Source organism: Antedon bifida, chromosome 9 (assembly GCF_963402885.1).
Source record: "Antedon bifida chromosome 9, ecAntBifi1.1, whole genome shotgun sequence".
Classification (NCBI taxonomy): Eukaryota; Metazoa; Echinodermata; class Crinoidea; order Comatulida; family Antedonidae; genus Antedon; species Antedon bifida.
The window spans coordinates 7249638-7264421 of NC_136234.1; the positions used below are offsets into that span (position 1 = coordinate 7249638).

General features: G+C 34.4%; 2 protein-coding genes across 2 annotated transcripts; one reads left to right on the plus strand and one right to left on the minus strand.

Moving 5' to 3' along the window:
* Positions 1 to 328: 328 nt before the first annotated feature.
* LOC144852436 (neutrophil collagenase-like) lies at positions 329 to 13841 on the plus strand. Its single transcript, XM_078710237.1, has 8 exons — positions 329 to 697; positions 7476 to 7657; positions 7926 to 8218; positions 9687 to 9851; positions 10245 to 10345; positions 10670 to 10817; positions 12052 to 12312; positions 12634 to 13841. Exons 1-8 carry the CDS (start codon positions 578 to 580, stop codon positions 12750 to 12752), a joined length of 1389 nt encoding a protein of 462 aa, XP_078566363.1. The 5' UTR covers positions 329 to 577; the 3' UTR covers positions 12753 to 13841.
* LOC144852457 (ribonuclease P protein subunit p20-like) lies at positions 13822 to 14615 on the minus strand. The gene has a single exon (XM_078710269.1). It carries the CDS (start codon positions 14607 to 14609, stop codon positions 14199 to 14201), a length of 411 nt encoding a protein of 136 aa, XP_078566395.1. The 5' UTR covers positions 14610 to 14615; the 3' UTR covers positions 13822 to 14198.
* Positions 14616 to 14784: the final 169 nt, after the last annotated feature.

Genomic DNA, 14784 nt, shown 5'->3' on the forward strand with positions numbered 1-14784 from the left:
ATGTTGATAATATTATTCGGTACTTTTTTAAACCATTGACCCAATAAGTGTATTCCAGAAAAATTGAGACTTATTACAGAAAGAGTTTTATTGCTATATCATTCTCGCATCGTTCGTTTGAGTGATTTGTGTTTTTGTTAAAGTTAGTTACATCCCCAATTAATAGTTATGACATTGCGTATGCTGTCACTGCAGTTAGTTCGTTCATTGCCTTCGAGGTTGACGCGTCATACTTGTTGATTATCATCACGGTTAAACCTGGATTCGGGAAATCAAATCTTGGTGACGCGTTGACTCTTGGGAGCAAATCTTGGGAGCAAACTTCTACGCCGCGTTAATTTTAGACTGTTGCAGAGTACGAGCCTCATTCACTGTGCATTAGCACAGTCGTCAAGTGCTAACTCGTTACGTTCCGTTGAAGATCATCTCAAGGAATGCTCAATAATCCCTTTTCTGATATAAGTTGACGCAAAGTGTAGAAGGGAATCACTCGTGTGCTCTCTCCTCCAGGGAACAGGCTGTTTTCGAATGTTGCAAGCAACTACTGTGTTTGTCTAGAGTTTGTAAAATTAAAAGAATGTTTCAGCTTCTTTATCTAATATTTGTGTTCGGAGTTTGCAATGCCAGGTCTCTAACTAAAGATGTATTTGTAGTCGGAACAACAGGACTTGAACCGAACTTGCAGGAATACACTAAAGTAAGTTCATATTTATTTTATCTTGCCACGTATTCACATGCTTATTTAATTGTAAGAGTTCTACTGCATCCTTGATACCAGCCATGCGGTTTATTTAAAGGTAAAGAAACGTTCTATAGATAATTTTATTATCTCCGATGATTTACTTTTTATCATGTCAATCCACACACGACAGCTGAACCAGCGCACACTACACAAGATGCTCTTCTTTCACTACTGTCTGTAGCCTATCAGATCTTAATACTGCACCCTTTGCCATTTATTTTACAAATCGTTAAACACTTTCAAACGCATTGTCATCGTTAAGGCAATACTTTATATATGTTTATTTAAAACTAGCTGCCAACCTTAAATTTAGTTGGGAACATCAATTACAATTTTCGTTTTTTCTATGTTTTATAAAGAAGGTAGAATAATTACAAAATGTCAACATTGTACGACTTGTCGGAAATTGCCAACTTCTTACTAATTGTGCGCATGTGCTTTACAACTTTTTATTTCATAGCTAAATTCCTGTTTATGTAAATTGAAATACCGGATTTTCATGGAGCATAATGTAATGGTACGAAACCTGGTTTAAGCTACGTTCACACGATGTATTCAAACACGGCGTCGTCTCTGTTTCGTCAAACAAAACAAGTGTGAATGCAGCTTTACCAACTGAAGTATGGTTGATAAAAAAAGGTTAAGGAAATTTCAATCCACGTGTCATTGTTGAATGTATTACTTTGTATTAGACATAAAAAACAATAACAAAATATTTAAAAACATCCGTGGGGAGCTCTGGTGAAAGGTGAAGACACGTTTAATGACGGAAGTATGTTTCGAATCAAGTAATACAATCCCTCCTTGTAATATTATCATACGCCCTTAATTTTGAAAATTACAAACAAATAGAAAAAAACTTCATTAGCGTGAACTAAAAGTAGTTTTAGCAGGAGGCCTACTGTAATATATTAATAGTTTGTCTTGCCAAAGGAGTTTGTCTCAGTAGAGAATTTGATCGCTGACTCACCCGTCTGCTGAAATCAATTTATGATCTTTCAACAAGAAGAAGAAAAAAAAGAAAGAAATAAATAAATAGACCTGGGTATAAATTCAATTGTATATGGAATCATCTTCACTACAGTATATAAACATCAATAAATATTATACATGCGTGATGCCAAGACGCGTCGTGTGACGTTATATGCACGCGCGCACACATTGATACCACTGACGCGCCGTTATATTGTACACGCACTTTGTTGATCCAAGACGTGACGTTATGACTGCACACATTGATTTCTATAGACGTGTCGTGTATATATTATATTCTGCACCCCTTCACCCCTCGATAATATCTTCTATATAATTATTATAGTGTTATTGTGCATGCACATTTATACCATCTTATATACGCGTCGTGTGACATCATATTATTGATCACGCACATAATTGATAATATCTGCTTAATTTTAAGAATTCAAGACGTTTTTCCGCCAATCGCGTTTTCGCCGCCAAACGCGTTTTTCCGCCAATCGCGTTTTCGCCGCCAACGCGTTTTCGTTGCCAAAAACGTTTTCCGCTAAAACAATTTTGTAGCCATGGTACCTACCAGGACGGATAGAAAGAATGCACTCAAATTGTCTAATTAATTAGAAATCCTTGGTTAGGCCGGCCTACTGTTTTTATTAAATTCATTCTACCAATTTAATCTTATTCAGCTGTCTGGATTTTGTTTTACCAGACTAGAAGGAAATATTATCAGTAATATACGTTAATCATTATGCTGGATTATTATTGTTCTCATGGGCCTAGAAACATCGTCAAGGATATCATAGTTATAATTCTTACAGACATGTTAACTGATATAAAGACCATTTGTGTCGGAATGCATTTGATTCTTAAACTTAAATGTCAGTAGAATATAGTTTAGTCCTTGTTGTTTAAAAGGGCACCTTGTTTTCCATTTTTTATATTTATAAATGGCGCCCCATACTAATATTCTAAACATGCACCAAGAAGTGCCATTTTGGAATGACTAAGGGTATTTGCTATACGCTATAACGAACAAAAAAATATTGTATAAAAGACAAAACGTACAACCGCCGGAACATAACACTGCATATTATAACTGTATATGTATTTACAAAATATTTTTTTGACGATTTAGTTCTTGACTTGTAACGTCTTTATATCCGATGTATCCTTCTTTAAGTTTTCTTAATTGTTTTGACCCGAGACATGTTGCACATGTATAAAAGGAAGGGTAACCAAGGTATTAGCTCACAGTGTTATTAAAACTCCCAAGAGCCAACAACTCGGCGACTGATCAAGTTGCCATTTATTTCATTAAATGAAATGAACAATATAGTGAATCTTGTTGAAAACGATAAGCATTATACAAATTTTACAAATAACAAATTGTTTTTTCTGTATTGCTTCCATAAATCAGCTTTTAGAAATTGTTTAATTCATAATTTTTAAATAATCCCGCGAGATCTAAGGCCTATAATCTGACGTACGTGTGTTCCGATTATGCGACAGCTCAGGTGTGAACAAACGCACAGGTTGTATCCGTAACCAAGGCTTCTCGCAAAATATCGTGTGAACGAACACAAAGGTTTTATCCGTAATCAGGCTTCTAGAACACACAGGTTTTATCCGTAACCAGACTTCTCGCAAAATATCGTGTAAACGAACACACAGGTTTTATCCTTAACCAGGCTTCTCGAAAAATATCGTGTGAACGAACACACAGGTTTTATCCATAACCAGGCTTCTCGCAAAATATCGTGTAAACGAACACACATGTTTTATCCTTAACCAAGCTTCTCGAAAAATATCGTGTGAACGAACACACAGGTTTTATCCGTAACCAGGCTTCTCGCAAAATATCGTGTGAACGAACACACAGGTTTTATCCGTAACCAGGCTTCTCGAAAAATATCGTGTGAAATATCGTGTAAACGAACACACAGGTTTCATCCGTAACCAGGCTTCTCCGAAATATCGTGTAAACGAACACACAGGTTGTATCCGTAACCAGGCGTCTTGCAAAATATCGTGTGAACGAACGCACAAATTGTGTCCGTAACCAGGCTTGTGAACGAACACACAGGTTGTGTCCGTAACCAGGCTTTTCGCGAAAAATCGTTGGAACGAACGCACAAATTGTGTCTGTAACCAGGCTTCTCGCGAAATATCGTGTGAACGAACGTACAGATTGTGTCCGTAACCAGGCTTCTCGCAAAATATCATGTGAACAAACGCACAGGTTGTATCCGTAACCAGGCTTCTCGCAAAATATCGTGTGAACAAACGCACAGGTTTTATCCGTAACCAGGCGTCTCGCGAAATATCGTGTGAACAAACGCACAGGTTGTATCCGTAACCAGGCTTCTCGCAAAATATCGTGTGAACAAACGCACATTCTCGCGAAATATCGTGTGAACGAACGCACAGATTGCACTAGTAACCAGGCTTCTCGCAAAACGCACTGGATGTATCAGACCAGGCTTCTCGCGAAATATCGTGTGAACGAACGCACAAATTGTGTCCGTAACCAGGCTTCTCGCGAAATATCGTGTGAACGAACGCACAGGTTGCATCAGTAACCAGGCTTATCGCAAAATATCGTGTGAACAAACGCACAGGTTGTGTCCGTAACCAGGCTTTTTGCGAAATGTCGTGTAAACGAACACACAGGTTCTGTCCGTAACCAGGCTTCTCGCGAAACATCGTGTGAACGAACGCACAGGTTGTATCCGTCTTCCAATTCACTAATCTAATTTCATGACATTTGTAGTTGTTGGGAAGTATACCCAATGTTGCCGTTATCGTGTGTGAAACTCTTTCCATCATTTTACATTAATGTAACTAAACGTAAACTGCAAACAAATATTACAGGTCTACATGAACAGACGTTAGGTTAAAGGGTCACTAGAACAAATAGGTTCCCTGCCAAAATGTATATATATATATGTGTATATATTTAATGTTTATAACCATAACGCATGAATGCTAGTATTAAGCGAAATATTAGTTACCATCTGGAACAGCTTACGACAATGACTTAGAATTAAGATCAAAGTTTGGGAAACTTTTCCTGCTCAGGTCTTTTCTTTGATTTTAAGAGGTTAATGAAACATGCGGTTCTTTACCTAAAAAAAAACAAAAACAAAAAAAATCAACACGAAAATCGCGCGAAAGTTGAATAGCCATGCTTTCAAAGTATGCATGAGTTTTTTAAAACCTTAAGCATTGCACATTTTACGTTGAAAGTCACTAGTATCTAGGGCGAAAGTCAAGTTAAGTTTGAACTTAACTATAATTTCACACGGTAGCAGTGTTAATAAAGATTATAATTAGGGCTGACAGATGAGGAAGGAACATGTAGGAAAGTAACCAGTGACTGGGTACTGGTACACTACTGTAGTTAAAATTGAATGGACCTGGATACTAATTCATTACTGGTTCCTTTCAATTGTGTGGATATGTTACGGTACTGATATATGATTTCAAAAATATAATAAGTAATACGATATAGCTATTACGCCGCGCGACTACGCACTCATTCCATGTGACTACGCAAAGAAGCCGTGCCAGATCTTGGTTACAAAACGTTTTTTAGTTTGTGAATCGGAAGAAACAGAATAAACGATATAGCATTATGTTTGAAATATGTAAGTGAATGTATCACTAAAAGAAAATAGAGTTTATTATATCGACAATTAGGTATAACGTAATGTAAAAAAAAACCGCTTTGAGATACAAGGAACACCGGCGGCTTAAATTGTCACTTAAAGAACTATTGTTTTATTCCTATACGTCTTTTATTAAAAACAATGTTCTCTCATGTGTTTTTCCATGGCAGAAGGCCAGGAAGTAGTCTATCCCCTCCCATACACAACCCACTTACGACTGTAACTTTAGCAGCCAGCGCAGCCAAGCCAAACCTTTGGCAACGTTTTAATCAGTTAAATCATTGCCGAAAAAAACATGCTACATGTTGTATGTCGTTATTCAGATAGTAGGCCAAAAAGAATGTATAAGGGCTAGACTGTAGATCTAGATTAAAACGAAATAATACCAGAAAAGTACAAAATAACACATGCTTTAGGTCGAGGCAGACCAGACAGATAAGTAGAATCTTTACAAAAAAATGAAATGTAGGCAGCCAAATTCAAAGTTCACCTTTTTGGCCCACTTAAAAAACAGACATCTCTAAAGTGGATGTTAATTAATTTTCATCTTATCATTCATTATTAGTTATTACGATTGGCAGAAAACCTTAATCTTATTTAATCAGAAAGGGATATTTAATCAGTATCTCAGAAAGTTATGGAGATTTAAAAAGAAGAAATTTATCTGAATAATTTGCTATAGTGGTCAATCAACCTTAAACCAGAATAAGTCCTTGTTGTTGTATCCTCGGGACACGAGAGGAGGTTTCGGAAGTATTGGTGTCGATTATTATAATTAAGTTAATTAGAAGGATTGGTACTTCCATATCTATTATGGCTTAAGCTGGATGTTATTAAAATTGTTTGGATTGTACAAACTTATGTATAATCGAGGTTGCTAATTTGTAGAGGGATCAAACGGTAATTTCTTTGATTTAACAAATCGACATCGATTCAATAACTTCGTCATCTCTACTCTTTTTTTTGGCACTATCAAGTAAATACATATGCCTATATTATGGGGGAATATTGTAAAGTTAGGCCAGATAAACTTTCAAAAACATATCAATTGCATAAGCACATTAGCCGATAAGTTAAATGAGGATGTAAAATATAAACGATGTCTACGATTTGGAAAGTAACTAGGGGGTAAACAGAAACAACGGATCTTCATTTTATATAAATATCAGCGAGTGGAATATTAAAAGTTCATAAAAAACATCAGTAGGTGGATGAAATCTTAAATTTAACAGAAACAATGGTCTTTAATGTGGAAAATCTCAGTGGGGGAAATCTCAACAGTTCAACAGAAACTACGTGTCTTCATTTTGGAAAATCTCACTGGGGGAAACCTCAACAGTTGAGCAGAAACAACCTGTCTTCAGTTTGGAAAATCTCAGTGGGGGAAACCTCAACAGTTCAACAGAAACTACGTGTCTTCATTTTGGAAAATCTCACTGGGGGGGGGGGGGGGAACCTCAACAGTTTAGCAGAAACAACGTGACTTTAGTTTGGAAAATCTCACTGGGGGGAACCTCAACAGTTTTATACGAAAGGTATAAATGACATGTTCAGAGGACTTTAAACAAATGATGAACGATAAGAAAGAATAGAAACAACATGCAAATGACTCAAGATGGAACGAGTAATGTTGTTTGGCATATAAACACACTTTATCTTCAGTTTACATCAACAATTTCCGTTTCCGATGTTTTTCGAATACAACCTGAAAAAAATAAACAAGTAAAAGTCACGAATGAAATGACGAACATAATAACCTCTTTATTTAATTCGTTTATTTATTTGGTCAAAATAATTGACAAGACAAATAAAAGGAAACGAAAACAAGCAATCAACATAAAATGGTATAAAACTACAATAAAATTGAACTTTTAAAGGCAGAAAAACGTGAGTTAAAAATTAAACAATACGGTTTATTTTTATAAAAGACGGATCTCAGTGTTTTGTACTGTTTGTTTTAGAAATTATATTAATTACGTACTTGAAAAGGGTCATTTATTGATTATAATGGTAACATTTCTAGAGGAAATCGTCTTTGCAGTTGCTGTAAATTAATTATATTCATTAGTTATATTATGTTTATAAAATAGATAATTGAAGCTTCCAAAACGACAATAGATGAAGATGGGAAATCCTCGAATGAAGAAGTAACTTATTGTGGAGTAGAAGATCCATCTCCAAAAGACGAAAACTACACAATCTGTCAAACGGGAAGATGTAAAAGATACGCACATTATAATATAAGATGGAAAACTAATTTAATAACATACAGGTTAGTTTTATTTAAACTTATACATAAACGCATTGATCGTCATCCATATTGTTTAGTCATTTTGAGTATTTAAAACTTGTTTTTGAAACTTAGACCTAATTCTTCCTTAAATGATGGAACGGTTTTGTGAATAATGAACTATTAGTAACATATACATTAAGTTAGGCCTATGCATAGTATGTATTTAACTTCATCTGGCATTAAAATTACAACCTGAATCAAACCTTGTTTAGACCCTGAGACATAGTCTTGTTCTTTTCTTTTTTAGAATCGCAAGTTATCCATGGAGAACAGACATGAGTGCCAGTGACACGCATCGCATAGTGGCGGCAGCATACAAACTGTGGAGTGATGTTACACCTTTAAAATTCAAAGAAGTGCAATGGGGCGAAGCAGACACTTTGATAAAGTTTGCTCAAAGATCTCACGGTGATCGAATGAAATTTGACGGACCTGGGAACGAACTCGCGCATGCGTACCACTTAATGGGAGGATATGGCGAGTTAAACGGTGATATACATTTTGATGGAGAAGAATTTTGGACAAAATATAAACCAAAAGGTAAATATTTTAAAATAAAAAACGTCTAATTAAATACGTCATTATTAGGGGCCTACAAAATGTAGTAGTTCAAAAAATTAGAACAATTTTAATGAAGTAATTTGGCAAGTTATGAATGAAATACTGTCTAATAAGTGACTTTTAAACTATGACTTTCTTCTGTATATTATATAGGCTGCGTCACAAGGGCCCCTTAATTATAAACCCGTATGTATTTACTCCTAGCAACAGTTGGCATGAGGATTAACTGCTAGTTATAGATAAGAAGTTTGTAATACTTCCTACAAATAGTACGTTCTAAAGTACGTTCTTAATATCGAATTCAATGAGACTTAGCATTCATAAAATGAATCAGTTCAAAGTACTATTTAATTACAGGAAACTATTGCACGTGTGTTTTTGTTGTTATTTTGTAAGCTAAAAAATTGTTAGGTATTTGTAGATGTTGGAAAAGTGTGTATAATCCATAAACTAATACTTTTCTGCCTTCTTTCCTTCTTTAAAGTGTTATCGAATTTTATGTTTTTACACAAGAAAGAATAGTTATATAACGTACGTACGTTGCAATTAGTCATTTATTGATTATCGATAATCAATCAGGCTGTTCTCATTGTAACATTCTCATTATCTTTGTAAGACCTAAAAATCTCAAAATATAAGTATTTAAAAACCTCGTGTATGTTGAATTGACATATCTATATGATTCCATAGTCCCGACAAATTCTACGACATTGGGCTGAGATACAATAAATAAATAAATAAATAAATAACCAACATTTCTCAATACTTCAGATCAATATCAACATGTTTTTAACTGTTATTTAAATAATAAATATTTAAAATATTATCTAAAAATACGTAATAATCTCTTCATAGATTTACCATGTTGACCTAATATTATTATACATCCTTTACTTAATATTGAATTACGAACACTCTCAAGTGGCCCTTTATCACGACCTTGCATTTATCATCGCTGATCCTAAAATATCGCTGCTTTCCTAAATATTCTGTAATTTAAATATTTATGCAAACCCAGTTTTACATAAATGTATTTCTTTTTAAACCAGATTAATGCAATGTTTTACTAACGTGATTACTAGGCAATTTTGTTGTAAGAAAGGTAGACTTATATCTACAACAACATAGTGCCAGTTCAAGCTTTGTTCCCACTGGGACGCGCAACGTAAGTACGCGTAAGCGCATCACAGGTAATTTGACCAATCACGACGGAATAGATCATCCACTGTCGCTTGTGATTGGTCAACTCACTTGTGGCGCTTACATCGTTGCGTTGTTTCCAGAGGAACCTAGCCAATCTACAGTAACTCTTCCTATAACCTATAGTTGTTAAATTGTTCTAATCCGAATGTACACGTACTAGCCTGATCCGGTTAGGTGTGACCATTTAAAATTAAAAATATAAATAAAACTGTTTTTCTAAACATTATTCTGTGTTTTGTTTCAGATTATAATAGGAATTTATTTACGGTGTTAGCTCACGAGATTGGTCATACACTGGGGTTATCGCATTCCACAAATCCAGAGGCTCTAATGTACAGATACTACCAACGAAAAAATCAAAATTATAAACTCTCTAAAGATGATATAGCTGGAATTCAAGATTTATATGGTTAGTGTTTCGTAGTTATGCATTATACTGTGCTATACATATTTTTCTTGATTGTTTAGGCGTATATTAGTTATTGTTTTATGATAGATGACCCATTCAGATCGTTCATAATGAAGAGCTGTAATGGTTGATAAATCAAGATAAATAATACATAATACAAGCATCTACTATTATGGAGTAATAATATAATTCTGTGTATTATAGACATAGTTTACAAGGTTTAAAATAATCATACTCCGAATGTCTTGAAATTATTAGATTTTTTTTTATTTTTTTTTTTATTTTATGTTCTACATAATCATACTAGGAGTAAAATTCGCTTCAAATTGTTATGATGATTCCTAAAAAGAATACTAGCTTTAAGATCATACAGAATCATTGTTACTTTTACAGGTCTGCCTACAAATAAAAAACCAATAAAAATCAAAAAGCCATATTGTGATCCAGGATTCGATGCCACTATTGCAATCCGAGGAGAATTATTTAGCTTCGATGTAAGTAAACCAATAACTGTTTTAATGTAAACGTATGTAAAGCTCTGTCTACACTATCAAACTAGTTTGACAAAAAAAGTGTAATGTGCCCAAATATGGTATTGATATGCCCAAATATGGTAGTGATATGACATCATCATGTCCATATATGCGCAAATCACATTTTTTGTCACATCAAATTTGATAGTGTAGATAGACCAAACAACCATGAAATTTAATATATTGAATTAAAATATTATGCAATATAAAACATGCAATTTGGACCATTGGGTCGCCATATTTGTACTGTTCAATTTAATTAATTACAATTCTATTTTACCTCAGAGTCATAAATTTTGGAGAGTTTCTCGCAAAGGCGAATTAGTTAGTCCACAAGAGGGTCACGTGGCGTCTACGTTCTTCCGACTTCTTCCGACTCCAATCGAAGCAGCGTATGAAAGGCCGACAGACGGAAAATTAATATTTTTTAAAGGTTTGTAATTGTTTTTTTTTAAATGTAGGCACTATTCTTACACTCTCGTTGGTTTCCTAATTGGACACAATGCAAGGACGTAGGTGCATGCAACGCAAATTGATTGGCCAATTACAAGCGACAATTCGGATGATCCATAGCGTCGTGATTGGTCAAATTACTTGCTTTGCGCGTACGTCCTTGCGTTTCATCCCTAGTGGGAATTGAACCAAGTTTAAAATGGAACTTCAACATAGTAAGCAGTTATATCTAAAAATACCCATATCTACAGAAAAAACAAAATTATAGTATGGGAAAATAGATTCCATTAATTGAGTCAGAAATTATCATAAATTGAAATATATCACGAACTCATTATTGTGAAGGTTGGGCTTGTTGTATTAATATAATGCAATCACAATGTAATTTAACAAGGGAAATATTGTATCAATACATTTAAATGCATTCCTTGGTAGTTTGAGAGATGTTGTTGTGTCTAGACAATTTAATCATCATTCGGAGGCTCAAACATCTATCATCAGTTAGTCGTCGTCGTAAGGAGATTTCCTAGATGGAAGCCCTTCGTGCCATTTGTCACCCCGACAAAAGTACACTTGTATTAAATATGATGTTTTAATATTTTGAAGATTTGTTCTATAATCATATTTATAATTGTGCTTTTCCTCACAAAAAAGTTTGTATTTAACGTAACGATGCTTCCTCTGCATTTTAAAGCGTGGTTCCCGCTAGAGACGTAACGCAACGCAACTTAAGGGATTTGAACAATCACAAGCAATGAATTATTCGATGTGTTGGTTGTCTACGTCCTTGTGTTGCGTCTCTAGTGTGAGAACCCAAGCTTAAGCCCACTAGGACGCAACGCAAGGACGTACGCGTAACGCAAGGACGTAAAGACCGACGCTCGTTGACCTATTACAGGCGACAATTCGAATGATCATCGCGTCTTGGTTGCACTTAAACTCTGTCTACACTATCAAACAAGTTTGACAAAAAAGTGTGATATGCTCAAATATGGTAGTGATATATGTTTAAATATGGTATTGATATGACATCATCATGTCCATATATTGGCACATCACATTTTTTTTTTGTCACATAAAGTTTGATAGTGTAGACAGAGCTCCCATGATTTATACATACATCATTGAAGGCTATAACCCTATTTACGCACGGTAATAAAATACAAACTGCAAAATCATACCGCTATTAATTAATATTTTATATTTATTTCCAGGTTCATATTACTACGAATATTCCGATTTTTATCTCAATAAATTCAAACAACCTATAAGTACACGATATCCACGTATACCGCACTCAGGAATCGATGCGGTGATGACGATACCGAAAACAAAAAAGACATATTTCTTTAAAGGACCATTTGTATGGCGATTTGATGAAAGGCTAAAACGGGTAGATAGAGGATATCCTACGACGACGTTAAAGTTATGGAAAGGAGCACCGGCAAGAGTTACTTCTGCATTTTATATTAACAGTACGTATGATTGGTGTGTACTGCATGATGAATGTGAACTGAAGGCAGCGGAGGCGTTCCATAGTTAAAGTGTGCTAATAACTAAATCCTATAGAAGTTCTGTCTACACTATCAAACTAGTTTGAAAAAAAAAGGCGTGATGTACCCATATATGGTAGTGATATAATTAAATAGGATAGTGATGTGATCATCATGTCAATATATGGGCATAATTTATGTTTATCAAATTCGTATACTATTTTTTAAAAGTTTTTTTTATCATTTATGATTTTGTCATGTTTTAGTATGTCGGATTTAAGTTATACTTATTTTATTTTTCAGAACGGATTATTTTACTAAGCAATGATGCATACTACATTATGAAGAAAAAGAGTTCTAAAGCAGCTCGTATAGGAAAGGGAAAATTTTCTGAAAATGTTATGCGTTTACGGTGTTATTAGAAGTAATTAGAAAACTGCCACGTGTACTCCTTGATATAAACACCGTCGTCCATGAGACGTGGATTAACAGCACATGCAGCGTACAACTTTTCCCAGGAAAATTCCCAAGTGCGCTACTACTATTTTTCCATTGAGCTTACAAACAGGCATAATATCATTTGTTTTTCCATGCTATTTTGAACGGAATGTTTCCGTGTTGACACATGGGGGACCCTATGGATCATGCGGGTTATAGGCCCACTCAAGGACCACACATTTAGGGTGTAAAAAAAACGGTCCAACGAATTAGGCATTATGAATATCATAAAAACGTTTTTATATATTTAAGGTTACGTACATCAGTCAAGTTGAGGTTTTATTTTAATATGTACAATTGTTTTTAAAACTAACTTTGAGAATTGAATTGACTCGATTTATCATAAATTAATGTTAAACATTACGTAATTGATGATTGCTCTCAACTTTTTATTTTATTAGTAATTGGTGTGACGAAAATCATGTGTACTATTATATTTAAGTTATTATTTTGTGACTAGTAATATTGTCATTATTGGATTATTGTGGAGTGGAGGGTGGGGTGTTAGAAGAAGGTATTGCAATTTATCGATCATGAAGTGGGCGGAAACTTTTGCAACATTTTATAGCATCTAGCATTTTTTTTAATCGTTTCGTTTGTTTTATTTTCCACCTAATTAAACTCCATATTAAGTGCCAAAAGTTTCCACAAACTATGGTGTTAATTATTGTTTACGGTGTTTAACTAAGTTACTGATGCTATAGTGAGGAGTTACCGATAAACTTGATTGATAGCGGTTACTCATTTACGTTTACTATATTAACAATGTTCTGACGTATGTAATAGGTTTAATGTAAATATGGCGGTTTTATTGTAATTGAAGATGCGATGAATAATATGCGTAGTAAGATATGCGCATATTTTTGTGAAATGTAGATGTGAACAACGGGTCCTTAATAATATGTATAGATCCATTCATTGATTCCTAATAGTTAAGCCATAGTCAATACTTTCAATTGACTATGGTTTAATTATGAAAAATTATAAAAATACTGTAGGTCTAACAATTTTATTTTACACTAACATTTGAGTTAATCAAACTTTAGAGTTCATGAGTGCCAAGTAAGTAAAAGTGTACTTAACGCTAAAGTTTGATCGTATTTGTACTAAAACCTAGTTGAGCCAATTTGAGTGCACTTAATTGAATAAACTATATGGTTGTGGAACAACCCTGAGAAAAAGTGTGTGGTTATTTATTATCCTTTTATAGTAAGTTTTAGTATAATATATTTTCGCCTTTCTATACCCAGTTATGAACAGTTTGTTTATTGTTAGATTCCTTTCAGTGTAAACCTCTGTATTGATTAATATTCTATTTAGATTATTATATTACAAGCACTGTAGTTCTCACTCTCAAATCTGTATTTAAATTAATGTTCATGTTTGTAAATTTTAATATGAACAGCAGAATTGTTTCTCTCTCTAGTTGTTATTTCTCCATCTCCAACAATGTCGTCTGTTAGTTCAACGGTAGAGGTGTTAACGGCCAATTCTAACGATCCCTGTGAAAGCTCTTGTACCCGCAACGCAAGGTTGATCGCCCGGTTGACAGCTGCTCCAAGACCGTGGATAGTCACGTCATCACAGCTTGAATCAAGTATTTTCCGGCATCGCTGAAGTTGTGCATTAAAATCCGTTTTAGTATTGATATAAATGTCATTTTGACGTTTAGGTAACTTTGGAGGAAGTCTTTTCCGTAATATAAATTCATTTGAGTCTATTTTAAGCTTTTCTTTTGGTGTGTTTTGGTTTGTTTGTTCAACATCCATGGAAGTCGCCATGTTGGAAATTGTGGACCCTCGATCCAGCGTTTCTTATAAAATGAATACAGAATCAGGCCTAAATTATTTAATAGGGCATTGTGACTGATAGAATTAAATGTTTAATGACTAGATTTTAAATTATTATACTTTATTAAAAGATATTTACTTGCAAATATAACTTTTACTTTTGCAT